This window comes from Anolis carolinensis, chromosome 3, assembly GCF_035594765.1.
Source record: "Anolis carolinensis isolate JA03-04 chromosome 3, rAnoCar3.1.pri, whole genome shotgun sequence".
NCBI lineage: Eukaryota > Metazoa > Chordata > Lepidosauria > Squamata > Dactyloidae > Anolis > Anolis carolinensis.
In genome coordinates this window covers 171,611,271-171,625,378 of record NC_085843.1, presented here as the reverse complement: position 1 = coordinate 171,625,378, position 14,108 = coordinate 171,611,271, and the positions used below count along the sequence as shown (strand labels likewise).

At 44.4% G+C, this 14,108-nt stretch overlaps 1 protein-coding gene across 2 annotated transcripts in view; it reads right to left on the bottom strand.

Annotated features, from left to right (window-relative positions):
* The window catches only part of sncg (synuclein gamma), a 48,931-nt gene extending 35,996 nt beyond the window's left edge, over positions 1 to 12,935 (bottom strand). The window contains exon 1 of one of the 2 annotated variants that reach the window (XM_008114475.3): positions 12,494 to 12,935. In XM_008114475.3, coding sequence (XP_008112682.1) covers positions 12,494 to 12,614 — 121 coding nt within the window. In that variant the 5' untranslated portion in view covers positions 12,615 to 12,935. The remainder of the gene's footprint in view (positions 1 to 12,493) is intronic. The other variant, XM_008114476.3, reaches the window with a different exon arrangement.
* Between the last annotated feature and the right edge of the window lie 1,173 nt (positions 12,936 to 14,108).

Here is a 14,108-nt window from a genome sequence, read left to right as displayed (position 1 = left end):
CTACAGACATCACACCCAACTCCTGGAGCGTTTCCATCAGCGTTGCCTCAGAAAAATCCTGCAAATCTCTTGGGAAGACAGGCGGACAAATGTCAGCGTGCTTGAGGAAGCAAAGACCACCAGCATTGAAGCGATGCTCCTACACCATCAACTTCGCTGGACTGGCCACGTTGTCCGAATGCCCGATCACCGTCTCCCAAAGCAGTTGCTCTACTCTGAACTCAAGAACGGTAAACGTAATGTTGGTGGGCAGGAAAAGAGATTTAAAGATGGGCTTAAAGCCAACCTTAAAAACTGTGGCATAGACACTGAGAACTGGGAAACCCTGGCCCTTGAGTGCTCTAATTGGAGGTCAGCTGTGACCAGCAGTGCTGCAGAGTTCGAAGAGGCATGAATGGAAGGCTTAAGGGAGAAACGTGCCAAGAGGAAGGCCCGTCAAGCCAATCCTGACCAGGACCACCTTCCATCTGGAAACTGATGTCCTCACTGCGGGAGAACATGCAGATCAAGAATAGGTCTCTTCAGCCATCTACAGATCCATCCCCAAGATAGCGAAGATGGAGGACCATCATCCTCGAACTACGAGGGATTGCCTAAGTAAGTAAGTAAGTAAGTAAGTAAGTAAGTCTCTGTTGAAGGAAATGCCTCACCTTGACAACTAGGTAGGGTGGCCCTGACAATGGGATATTTAAATGCTACTCCCCCACAACTTGATGGTCATTACCAATGTTCGCTGCCCCCACACTTATCAAGTAAACTCACAGGGCATCTGTGATACAGGATATTTTGCCTCTCTAAACCCACCTCTGCAAGGAATTCTCAGTTTTAAGTGGTGCTGATAAATAGTGTCAACTTGTTATAAGAAGTTGAAACTAGTTCCAAGAATGCTGTTATTCATGTACCAAGGTCTCTGTGTTTAAATTCCAGTGACCTAGAGCTCATTAGCATGCTAACAATCACACCCAAAGGTGGGAGCATAGCTAATGAAAGGGCGCCCCCAAGCTTACAATGGGATGTATATAAGCAACAGCAGTTATAAAGGTAAAGGTTTTCCCCTGACGTTCAGTCATGTCTGACTCTGGGGATTGGTGCTCATCTCCATTTCTAAGCCGAAGAGCCGGCATTATCCCTAGACATCTCCAGGTCATGTGGCCGGCATGACTGCATGGAGCGTCGTTACCTTCCCACCGGAGCGGTGCCTATTGATCTACTCACATTGGCATGTTTTTGAACTGCTAGGTTGCCAGGAGCTGGAGCTAACAGCGGCCGCTCACTCTGCTCCCGGGGATTGAACCTGGGACCTTTCGGTGTCCAGCTCAGTGCTTTAATGCACTTCGCCACCGGGGCTCCTAACAGTTATACGTATGTGCAAGTTATATAATTCCTTAACTCTGATGGAATGCTAAACATTTGTGATAAGTTTCCAAACTTTGAGTATAAACTATGGTACCTCTAGTGTTTGGTGTGCTCATTTTTAAGGAAGGATTCTTCCTGCACCTTTTGATGCACAGAAAAATAAAGTTTTGTTGGATCTTCTGGAGTTTTCTTCTAATTGGGCTTGAGCCACAACAGATGCATGGGCCCAGCTTTGGCCTTGGACATCAGTGTGCCTTCTGATCTTTTGGATTACTAAGGTCCCTTCCACACAGCTGAAAAAAAGTTCCCACATTATCTGCTTTGATCTGGAATATATGGCAGTGTGGAGTCAGCTAACCCAGTTCAAAGCAGATATTGTGGGATTTTTTTTGCCTTTATATGCTGGCTGTGTGAAGAGCCTTAAGTCAGAAGATGGCATTACTCCCCATCCCAAACATACATCTAAGCAGAGGCAGTCCACCGGCAAGGCCAATTAGGCGGACGCCTGTGGCGCATTATTACCAAGGGCGGCGTCGAGGTGCCCCCACGTTTGCCGGGAGTCCTGGCCCGCCTAGGCCACTCCGCGCAGTGCTAGGCTAAAGCAATCGCTCCGCGCGGCCTTCCGTGTCCGCTCAGTCGATTGGAAGGTCTGCGCATGCGCACAGGCCCATCGCCCAAAAAGCATGGTCGATGGGCCTGTGCGCATGCGCAGGCCTTCCAATTCCCCCCCCCCCCCCCCCCCCGCGAATGGGTGGCTGGGCGTGCGCGCTCTTCAGGGGGCAGCCGCAGCCGCAGGTATTTTCCAGCTATTTATTTGTGGGGTGGGAGGATGCCAAAATTTGGGAAGGGGCCAAAGTTCTTGTCGCCTACTCCAAGCCCTTGTCCTCTTGAGCAGGGCTACTTGAACTTTTCTACTCATGACCCCTTTTAGCCCAATAATTTCTTGCGTGGATCCTGTCTTTTATAGGCATATAAAATAGGTACAAAATCAAACATTTACTGATAACAAATCAGTATTTACAAGGCTCACTAAACAGGTTTTCCTTTTTATAGAAAGGTTTTCCTTTTTATGAAATACAGCTGAAGTATCTACTTCAAAGTTCACTGTAAATACTGCACAACAGATTCATGTCAATGTCTAAAACAGCCACTAGGTGATGTTGAGAAAACGTTTCCTGTTGCCAAAATTTGTGGGACCCCAATTTTGAGCTAAGGTGTACTCATTTGGGGCCAGGCCCCACAGTATAAGAAGCAGTGCTCTAGACATCCAGGCTGTGGGTGAAAGATTTCTTTCTCTTTGCTTCATGGCCAGAAATTGCATGCAAATTTTTGTCCATTGTTCATCTTTTTTTTTTTTTTTTTTTTGCATCATGTTGATCTTCCAACTGCATACTTTGCTATCTTCCAGTTAGCTCATCAGTGCTGTCCTTTGACTAGGATTAGGGTTTATGTAGCCCTTCATCTGTTTTTCAATTTCCATTTCTATCAGTCCAAGTAATCTGATGGGAGCTGAAATGAATTTGTCTCCTTTAATGTTTTTGAACCGGTGAGCCCTTGGAAGTGAGATCCTAAAGTAGCGATGGCAACTATGAAGGAACTAGATGAGATTCCATATGCAAAGATACTGGGTTTCAAAGTCATCCATGCTTTCTATTTCTACCTTCTATGTATGGCTGTGAAAACTGAACATTTGACAAAACTTATTGGGAGAGACTCAATAAATTTGAAATGTGGTACCAGAGAACAGTTATGTGGAGACTATGGATTGCTAAGAAGACAAATAAATGGATCCTTGAGCAAAGCAAGCCTAAACTCTCCCTAGGTGCTAAGGTGATAAAACAGAGACTGTCATACATGGATATTTCATGAGACATGTGACTCCTTACTATACTCAGTAAAGAGGGAGACAGTGAGAAAAGGAGAAAGACCACACTACAGGTAAAGGTAAAGGTTTCCCCTGACGTTATGTCTGACTCTGGGGGTTGGTGCGTATCTCCATTTCTAAGCCGAAGAGCCGGCATTGTCCATAGACACCTCCAGGTCATGTGACCGGCATGAATGCTTGGAACGCTGTTACCTTCCCGCCGGAGCGGTACCTATTGATCTACTCACATTTGCATGTTTTCGAACTGCTAGGTTGGCAGAAGCTGGAGCTAACAGCGGGTGCTCACTCCGCTCCCGGGATTTGAACCTGGGACCTTTCGGTATGCAAGTTCAGCAGCTCAGTGCTTTAACACACTTCGCCACCAGGGCTCCACACTACAGGTACATAGACGAAATTAAGAAAGCCACAACCCTGAATATGCAGGATATGAGCAGGACTATTCATGACAGGTCTTTTAGAGATCTTGCATTCATAGAGTTGCCATAGGTCAAAGTTGGCTTGATATCAATTGACAACAATAAGGTTGTGTCAAATTGCAGACCATGGGTTATGGGTAACTCTTGGCCCCATCTCCTGGAAGAGAGGTAACATGAATGGCTGAAGGAAGGTGAAAGACACAGGAGTTAAAGTCAAAATGACTGCAGTAATGGAACGATGGGAACTATCCATAAGTAATCAGTTCAGTCCGCTGATAAGGTAAAAAACAGGAAGAAGGGCAGTCAGATGTGAGTGTGTGGAGAGGTTTCTGGCAGGAAGAGCTGTCTACAAGCAGCTCACTGTGAAGGAAGGAAGAAGGTGAAGAAGAAACAACAGGAAATCAAGGAAGAAAACAAGAGATAAAGGAATAGAAGAGAGACTGGGGAAGGTCTGGTCTCATCCAGGTCCTGAACTACAGAATGATGTAATGTTTTAATTACAGTGTGGACTCAGATATTCAAATTCAAAGCAGATATTGTTGGATTTTCTGCCTTGATTTTCTGGGTTATATGGCTGTGTGAAAAGGCCCTGAGTGACCTTAGTCAAGCCACAGGGTCTCAGCTTTAAAGAAAGGCAATGGATCCCCACCACTGTACAAATCTTACCAAGAAAATCCCATGATAGATTCACCATAAGTCAAAATCAAGGCCCCTTCCACATAGCTATATAAAATCCACATTGACTATATGGCATTGACTGGACTACATGGCAGTGTGGACTCAGATAACCCAGTTCAAAGCAGATATTGCTGGATTTTCTGCCTTGATATTCTGGGTTATATGGCTGTGTGAAAAGGCCCTGAGTGACCTTAGTCAAGCCACAGGGTCTCAGCTTTAGAGAAGGGCAATGGATCCCCACCACTGTACAAATCTTACCAAGAAAATCTCAAGATAGATTCACCATAAGTCAAATCAAGGCCCCTTATTTATTTAATTAATTATTTATTATTTATTTACAGCATTTATATTCTGCCCTTCTCACCCCGAAGGGGACTCAGGGCGGATCACATTACACATATAGGCAAACATTCAATGCCTTTTAACATAGAACAAAGACAAGACAAACACAGGCTCCGAGCGGGCCTCGAACTCATGACCTCATGGTCAGAGAGATTCATTGCAGTTAATTGCAGCTGGCTTGCTCTCCCCCCTGTGCCACAGCCCTTCCACACAGCTACCCTGTTTCCCCTAAAATAAGACATCCCCAGAAAATAAGACCTAGTAGAGGTTTTTGCTGAATTGCTAAATATAAGGCCTCCCCCGAAAGTAAGACCTAGTACCATTTATGTTTGGAAGCATGCCTGCCAAACAGAACACCCAAGCATGCAGGTTTGGTAAATGTACATACCATAGATTGTTGTACATGGAAATAATGGTAGTAACAAGAAATTCTTGATAGGATTCACAGTTTGTCTGGTTATGCTGGTTTGTGATGACAACTACTGTACAGTATATAATAAATGTTGATGTTTTGGTTCAACAATAAATGTGAATTCTTCTTCATGGAAAAATAAGACATCCCCTGAAAATAAGACCTAGAGCATCTTTGGGATCAAAAATTAATATAAGACACTGTCTTATTTTCGGGGAAACACGGTATATAAAATCCACATTGACTATATGGCATTGACTGGACTATATGGCAGTATGGACTCAGATAACCCAGTTCAAAGCAGATATTATTGGATTTTCTGCCTTGATATTCTGGGTTATATGGTTGTGTGGAAGGGCCCCAACTTGAAGGTACATTGCAGCAACAATTTGCAATCTGCTAGTTTCAGCTCGACCCCTGTTCTAAAGGACTGAAACACACAGGGACCATACAAGCAAAAAAGTTTCTATCTCCTATCCGAAAAGATGATGGAGAAGCTGCACAACAGTATCCTCTAAGGGCCCTTCCACACAGCCATGTAACCCAGAATATCAAGGCAGTTAATGCACAATATCTGTTTGAACTGGATTCGCTGAGTCCACACTGCCATACAATCCAGTTCAATGTGGATTTCATACAGCTGTGTGGAAGAGGCCTATGTGTTGAAACTCACCCCCTTGCTTTTGTGATGTTCCCCTTTGGTCAGCTCTCTTTACTGAAAATGGGCTCAGAATGTGTCACATTTGAAATGTGTATCATTTCCGCCCAGCACTACTGAGTACGTTGAGGGATTCTGTTTTTTTGTTTTTTTTCCCCCGTGTCAGGAGCAACCTGAGTTGCTTCTGGAGTGAGAGAATTGGCCGTCTGCAAGGACGTTGCCCAGGGGATGCCCAGATTTTTTTTGCTGTTTTACCATCCTTGTGGGAGGCTTCTCTCATATCCCCGCATGGAGCTGGAGCTGATAGAGGGAATCTCCCCAGGTGGGATTCGAACCTGGCAGCCTTCAGGTCAGAAACCCAACCTTCAAGTCACAAGGCTTTTATCCCCTAGGCCAGTGGCGGCTCCTAGGGATTCTGGTAAAACGGTGTTGATGTGATAAAGCCTGAAACTGAATCACAGTTATGTAGAATTGCTGCTGTCCTGCAGTAGCCCTCACCAAGCTCACGGTCCCTCTCTAGCTCTGCAGTGATTCATCAGTGTATTGCAGCTTGAACTTGTTCACAGTGAAAAGGAAGAACCTTGGAGGATATTCAAGAAATCCCATCAATGCGGTGATAGGGTGGCTTCTAATTAGCTGCATAATTGACTGCCAAGTCTGAAAATCACTCCAGGTGTAGTTTGCTACAAGGCAAGGGAAAACTCTCAGAGGGAATGGGATTGAAGAGTTTCTTCAAGGCAGCTGCAATATTTCTGTTCCCATTTGTATTTCTTCCCTCAGAGCAGCAGTGTCAGGTCGAGTGGTCTCTCTCTTTTCGTGTGCAAGGTTGACCTTCAGATCTTTTTATTCAAAATTGTATTGGAAAGAAGCAATAGCAAGAGTCTTTGTTACGTGTTTGTTTCCTCCTGATGTGAAAAAAGGAGTAATCTTATCTACACATGACGATCACACATTTTCTTACACAAAGAAATCTCCCCTTGTATCTCCAACTATCCCAATTTGATGGGGCAATTAATTTATTTTCATATTTCATGTTAATCTTCTTGTGTCCTGTTGTTCAGTTGCCTTTTAAATGTGCCAGTCCCTCATTCTCCCTCCAACTTTCCACCTTTATTATCATCAGCTTACTTCATGGAGCCTCCGGTGGCCTAGGGGATAAAAGCCTTGTAACTTGAAGGTTGGGTTGCTGACCTGAAAGCTGCCAGGTCCAAATCCCACCCAGGGAGAGTGTGGATGAGCTCCCTCTATTAGCTCCAGCTCCATGCGGGGACATGAGAGAAGCCTCCCACAAGGATGGTAAAACATCAAAACATCCGGGCGTTCCCTGGGCAACGTCCTTGCAGACGGCCAATTCTCTCAATCCAGAAGCAACTTCGGTTTGCTCCTGACACGGGGGGGGGGGGGGGGGGGGGGAAGCTTACTTCAACTGATGCAAACTGAGAAAATCCCAAAATATCTGCTTTGAAATGGGTTATCTGAGTCCACACTGCCATATATTCCAGTTCAAAGCAGCTAATGTGGGATTTTATTCAGCTGTGTGGAAGGGACCTGAGTTGAAAGTGCAAATGCAGTTTGAACCCATTGACGCCGCGCCCTTCCACATAGCCCTGTGACCCAGAATATCAAGGCAGAAAATCCCACAATATCTGCTTTGAACTGGGATATCTGAGTCTACACTGCCATATATTCCAGTTCAAAGCAAATAATCTGGGATTTTATTCAGCTTTGTGGAAGGCTGGATCTACACTGACCGACATCCCAGAATCTGATCCCAGATTATCTGCTTATCCCAGATTATCTGGCAATGTAAAGGTAAAGGTTTTCCCCTGATGTTAAGTCCAGTCATGTCTGACTCTGGGGGTTGGTGCTCATCTCCATTTCTAAGCCAAAGAGCCGGCGTTGTCCATAGACACCTCCAAGGTCATGTGGCCGGCATGACTGCATGGAGCGCCATTACCTTACTGCCGGAGCGGTACCTATTGATCTACTCACATTGGCATGTTTTCGAACTGCTAGGTTGGCAGGAGCTGGAGCTAACAGCGGGTGCTCAAGCCGCTCTCGGGATTTGAACCTGGGACCTTTCGGTCTGCAAGTTCAGCAGCTCAGCGCTTTAACGCACTTCTCCACCGGGGATCCCTATCTGGCAATGTAAGACTCGTATAATTCAGTTCAAAGTAAATAATCTGGGATCAAATCCTGGGATATAGAGCAGTGTAAATCTGACCTTCGCAGGGGCAAACAGGATACAAAAGCATGCTCTTCCCAGTAGGTTTGGGCAAAAGCAAACCATTTTAGTTTCTCCTAGCTTGTGTCTTCTTCCTCTATAATCGTCTTAACCATATTTTCACGTTGCCCAGTTTTCCATCTGTGAAATGTTGGTGAGTATGAAAAGTGATCTGTAGTTTTAATCCACATAGCTAATCTATGGACCCATTTTATTGTTCAATCAATGCATGAAGAGACAGTGAACTTGAGAGTGGAGTCCACACACCACATCTGACTCTTCACCAGATGTGGCCACTTAAATGTCACCAAACTCAAACAGGGACACTATGGTCCTATCATGCCTATCTTTTCTCACAAACTATGCAATGGATTGAGCAATAGGATAGAAACAAGGAAACACTATGAGTACTTTGATTCCTTCTTGGATGGGAGATTTTAAAAGCTAAGGTCAATCATGACCTGGCACACAGTTGAAGGCTCTTCTTTCTATCCCTAAAACGGTGTTTCCCAAACTTTGGTCTTCCAGTTGTTTTGGATTCCAACTCCCAGAAATCTCATCCAGTTTACCAGCTGTTAGGAATTGTGGAAGTTGAAGTCCAAAACACCTGGATTACCTAAAAATTGTGAACCACTACCCTAAAACATGACCCAAATACATAACATTTTATGGTTACAAAATGAAACAGCCTGAAGTGGCTATTAGGAGGAGCAGTACATCAGGGACAGGGGTGTGAAAAATGATAAGTCTTAGTCATGCGAGGCTTGGAAGGTGGGGTCCAGGAGGCAGTCAAGATGCCTTTATTTCTGAGAGTTCTGCAGAAATGATAGTTTTGGTAAGCAGAACTTGTTATGCAACATGAAAAAAAAATCCCCACCAGTTTCTTTTGTGCAGCTATTAATTACGCCAGTGTCTTTAACCACCCAGATATGTTAAGGAACAAGTATATGGGTTAAACTTTCCCGATACACAGAGAAGTCAAAACATGATGCTGACAATCTGTTGTGAGTCTAGCTGTCTTTTAAAAAAGCACAAATGCTCACAGAAACCAAATCTTTCCACTAGTGTTTCTTTCACTCAAATCACAGGGAAAGACCCATTGCTAGTCCGATGCGATACTTTATTTAAAGGGAAAGAATCACTTTTTTTGTGTGTCAGGAGCAATCGGAGTTGCTTCTGGAGTGAGAGAATTGGCCATCTGCAAGGACGTTGCCTAGGGGACGCACGGATGTTTTTTTGATGTTTGACCATCCTTGTGGGAGGCTTCTCTCATGTCCCCGCATGGAGCTGGAGCTGATAGAGGGAGCTCATCCGCGCTCTCCCTCGGTGGGATTCAAACCTGTCATTAAAGTGGTGAAACCCAGATTCTCTACTGCCCTACAAAGAAACCATGGGCAGTAAAAGCTTCTCTGGGCACATAATACACTCCAGAAAAGGTGCGCATGAAATCATTTCGTGTGGTGGTCTAAATGTGGCATTCACCCATTTCCTCACATGAAAGAATTCTCTGCTTTGGAACTGGCCCCATGACAATGGATCTTAAATGTTTCCTTCTCTTTCTCCTATTTTACTTCTGAAAAATTCCAGTTGTTGGTTTAAAAATTAAACACAATTTCCCCAATGCATCACCCAAAGCAGCCAACCAGATATACTGCACAGGTTATGGGCTAAAAACCACAATCTTATTAGGAATTGTAGGCTAGTTGTTATTGTTATTTGCCATCCATTGCCTTTGTTTTATAGGTAAAGGTCTTCCCCTGACATTTAGTCGTGTTGGACTCTAGGGATTGGTGCTCATCTCCATTTTTAAGCCAAAGAGCTGGCATTGTCCGTAGATGCCTCCAAAGTCATGTGGCCAGCATGACTGCATGGAGTGCTGTTACCATCCTGCTAGAGCGGTACCTATTGATCTACTCACATTTTTATGTTTTTGAACTGTTAAGTTGGCAGAAACTGGGGCTAATGACAGGAGCTCACCCTGCTCTGTGGAATCAAACTACCAACCTTTCGGTCAGCAAATTCTGCAGTTCAGCATTTAACCCATTGTGCCACTGGGGGTTCATAGGAGTATCTTATTTATATTTTTGTTTTATGGCAACCATATAAATAAGATACTTATTTATGTTGTGTGGATCCTGGGTCCACACAACAGCCCTGTTCAGAGCTCCAGGCTCTTTGTTGAATTCACTCATCTATAATGATACAGATAGGTAGAGATGCAACATTTCAAATGTAAGTAGAGCAAGCAGTTTGTGGCATTAAGATGAACTCTAGTAGCATACTACAAAGCAGGGAAGATGCGCTAGGGCATTGGTTTCCAGTTCATTTGCAACATGGTTGTACTTTTTCATTTAAGGATGATGATGACGACACCATTAATCTATTTCCCCCTTTTCCTTTGCTCACATTTAAGAATGGGGTTGTGTTGTAGTAACCACAGAATATCAAAACCATGTTGACAGAATGGGAAAACATTGCCTTGGATGCTTAATCTTTTCATTGTTTACTGATCCTCCTCTGCAAAGCTTCCTTCCAGCAGCCTCATTCCCCAGCAGTTGGGTTCCAGTACATGAATGCTGTTAGAACTGCAGAGCTTGCAACCAAATAAAATAGAGAAATACAATTCTATGAGTTTGAGACTGAAGTCCTTTCCAGAATTGCTTCCCTGTCTTATATTCAGGTTCAAGGGCATTTATTATCCTATTGGAGCCTCCGATGGCTTAGGGGATAAAAGCCTCGTGACTTGAAGGTTGGGTTGCTGCCTTGAAAGCTGCCAGGTTCGAATCCCACCCGGGGAGAGTGCGGATGAGCTCCCTCTTTCAGCTCCAGCTCCATGCAGGGACATGAGAGAAGCCTCCCACAAGGATAGTAAAACATCAAAACATCCGGGCGTCTCCTGGGCTATGTCCTTGCAGACGGCCAATTCTCTCACTCCAGAAGCAACTCAGGTTGCTCCTGACACGAAAAAGAAAATTATCCTATTTTCCTACATGGAAAATGGAAACTTATTCTACTGTGTTTTTTAAATATCTGAACACCTTTGAGCACTTCTGAATTGATAATAGAATCCAATACTCAGTTGTTGATCAATAAGGATTTTCTGCATGTCTTTCCTTGAAGAACTAGTGACAGAATGCAAGAGACTTCAAACTTATATTAATAAACAACAACACTTAGAAGAACATTTGATCCCTCAAGATTTTTGTTACTAAAGATCTTTGAGAGAGCAGATGAGATAAGAAAGGGGAGATGATTTCCATTATTTTACTAGAGGCTTGAAACTCCCAAGGTGCTACATTTTTCAATTCTTCCAAGCTCCAAAGTCAAAACTCCTTCCTGACTTTGAGATCGGGGCAGAAGATACTTCAGTCTAATGTTCGGAAAAGCTTTGCCAATTTCAATGGACATCAATGTGCATATGGCATAAAGGATAAAGGTAAAGGTTGTCCCCTGACATTAAGTCTAGTCGTGTCTGACTGTGGAGGAGGTTCTCCTCTCCATTTCTAAGCCAAAGAGCCGGCATTGTCCATAGACACCTCCAAGGTCATGTGGCTGGCATGACTGCATGGAGCGCTGTTACCTTTCCGCTGTAGGTAAAAAAGGTTTTTCCCCTGACGTTACGTCCAGTCGTGACCGAATCTGGGGGTTGGTGCTCATCTCCATTTCTAAGCCGAAGAGCCGGCGTTGTCCGTAGACACCTCCAAGGTCATGTGGCCGGCATGACTGCATGGAGCACCGTTACCTTGCCGCCGGAGCGGTACCTATTGATCTACTCACATTGGCATGTTTTCAAACTGCTAGGTTGGAAGGAACTGGGGCTAACAGCGGGTGCTCATTCCGCTCCCGAGGTTTGAACCTGGGACCTTTCGGTCTGCAAGTTCAGCAGCTCAGTGCTTTAACACACTGCGCCACCACCAGGGCCCCCCGTAGTGGTACCTATTAATCTACTCACATTTAAATCTTTTTATAGTGTGATTTGTATTTGTTGCCTATGTTTTGTTTTATGTTGTTTGGGCCTCTACCCCATGTGAGCCGCCCCGAGTCCCCACGGGGAGATGGTGGCGGGGTATAAATAAATTTTATTATTTATTATTATTACTATTAAATGTTTTCGAACTGCTAGGTTGGCAGAAGGTGGAGCTGACAGTGGGAGCTCACTCTGCTGCTCAGATTTGAACCGCTGACTTTTCAATCAGCAAGTTCAGCTGCTCAGCAGTTTATCCCACTGCACCACCGGGGACATATGGCATGGGACGTATGAATTCAATGCAGTTCAGTCTGCATTTGAGGGGTAGATTTGGGAAAGAAAACACAGGGGGAAAGAAAGAAGAGAAGCAATCAAATCAGACTTTCTATACTTTCTAAATAATTACAAAAGTTCAATGTATAGTCATACAGGACAGACTAGCAAAATCCCTGTTTGTCTGCCATCCCAAGGTCAAACCTCAAACATGGATTAGCTTACTAACAGCAGTGTGCTGCAGTTGGCAATACCCGTTTGGAGGAGAGCTCTCTTACCTACCTACATACATCACCCCTTCCTTGGTCTTCTCTGCAGCTTCAGTCACCCCCTGCTTGGTCTTTTCAGCAGCAGCCACCACACCCTCCTTGGCGATGGAAAAACCTTTCTTAAAGACATCCATGATGGCTTTGCTCTTGTGTAACTGCAGGGAAGTTCTCTGTGGAAAGCAAGCTCTTCTCTCAGAGAAAGTGCAAGAGAGAGATGCTGCTGGCTGGCTCAGCTCTGCAGAGTCCTTCTGAGCTCACTTTTTCTCACCGAAGTCTCTCTGGCTCTTACTCCTCTGCCAGAGGCATGCAGTGGGCTGCTCCCCCTCCTTGCCAGCTCTTATCGATGAGCTGGGTTGCAGCGTAGCCAATGTCTGCCAGGAGCCGAGGCTGAAATATTAATGATATGGATTCGCCTGGTAAGGTTTTAGAGAAAGACAGAAGGGATGGGAAGGGGAGGAGGAGGATGCCTAGGTAAGTGAGAGGCTTTTTGGAAAGCATCCAGATCATAGCCTTTAAAAGAACTGCTGCAATGCTTCCTCAAGGACACTCGGCAAGTATGCTTGCAGTAGAACAAGGAGATTCGAGTAGCCCTGCTCCAGGAAACTAAGACAAAAAATTCACAAACCAAGGAGTGAAAGCAAACACAGCTAGTACCCAGAACACAGCAAATAATTTCATAATTCAATTCAATCTTAGTTTGAACCAGGGATTTTGTAGTGCCGACATGGTCATAATACTAACTCCAAGACACACAGGGCCATATCTATGATGAAAGCTTTCTCATCCGCACAGAAAAAGTTAAGGTTGGATTTTACTGTATGTAGCATGCTAACTGGCATTGAAGCTGGACCATCACCTTTGGTCCCAATTGCATGAGGCTGTGTGCATCTCACTGCCAATCTAGGAGCCCCCAGTGATGCAATGGATTAAATTTATTTATTTATTTACAGTATTTATATTCCGCCCTTCTCACCCCAAAGGGGACTCAGGGAGGATCACATTATATACATATAGGGCAAACATTCAATGCCCATAAACACATTGAACCAAGACAGAGACAATTTAACCTTCTCCTGAGGGGATGTTCGATTCTGGCCACAGGTGGAAACAGCTGCTTCATCATCCACTCTGACAGCACTTCCTCATTCCAATGTCGTAAATTAGTTAAACTTGCCTCCCCACTTTTATAAATGGTACCTTATTTCCTACTTGATAGATGCAACTATCTTTCGAGTTGCTAGGTCAGCAACGAGCAGGGGCTATTTTTTATTTTTTTAATTGACGGGTGCTCACCCCGCCACGGGCTGGCCTCGAACTCATGACCTCATGGTCAGAGTGATTTATTGCAGCAGGCTGCTCACCAGCCTGCGCCACATCCCAGCCCCAAGAGTCCTCAAACTTTTTAAGTAGAGGGCCATTCCACAATTCTTCAGACTGTCGAGGGGCTAAATTATCACTTGAAAAAACATACAAATTCCTATGCACACTATACATGTCTCTTGTAGTGCAAAAAAACCAACAACCACAATGAAAGAACAATACAATATTTAAAAATAAAAACAATTTTAACCAATATAAACCTATCAGGATTTCAATGGGAAGTGTAGGCCTGCTTCTGGCCAATGAGA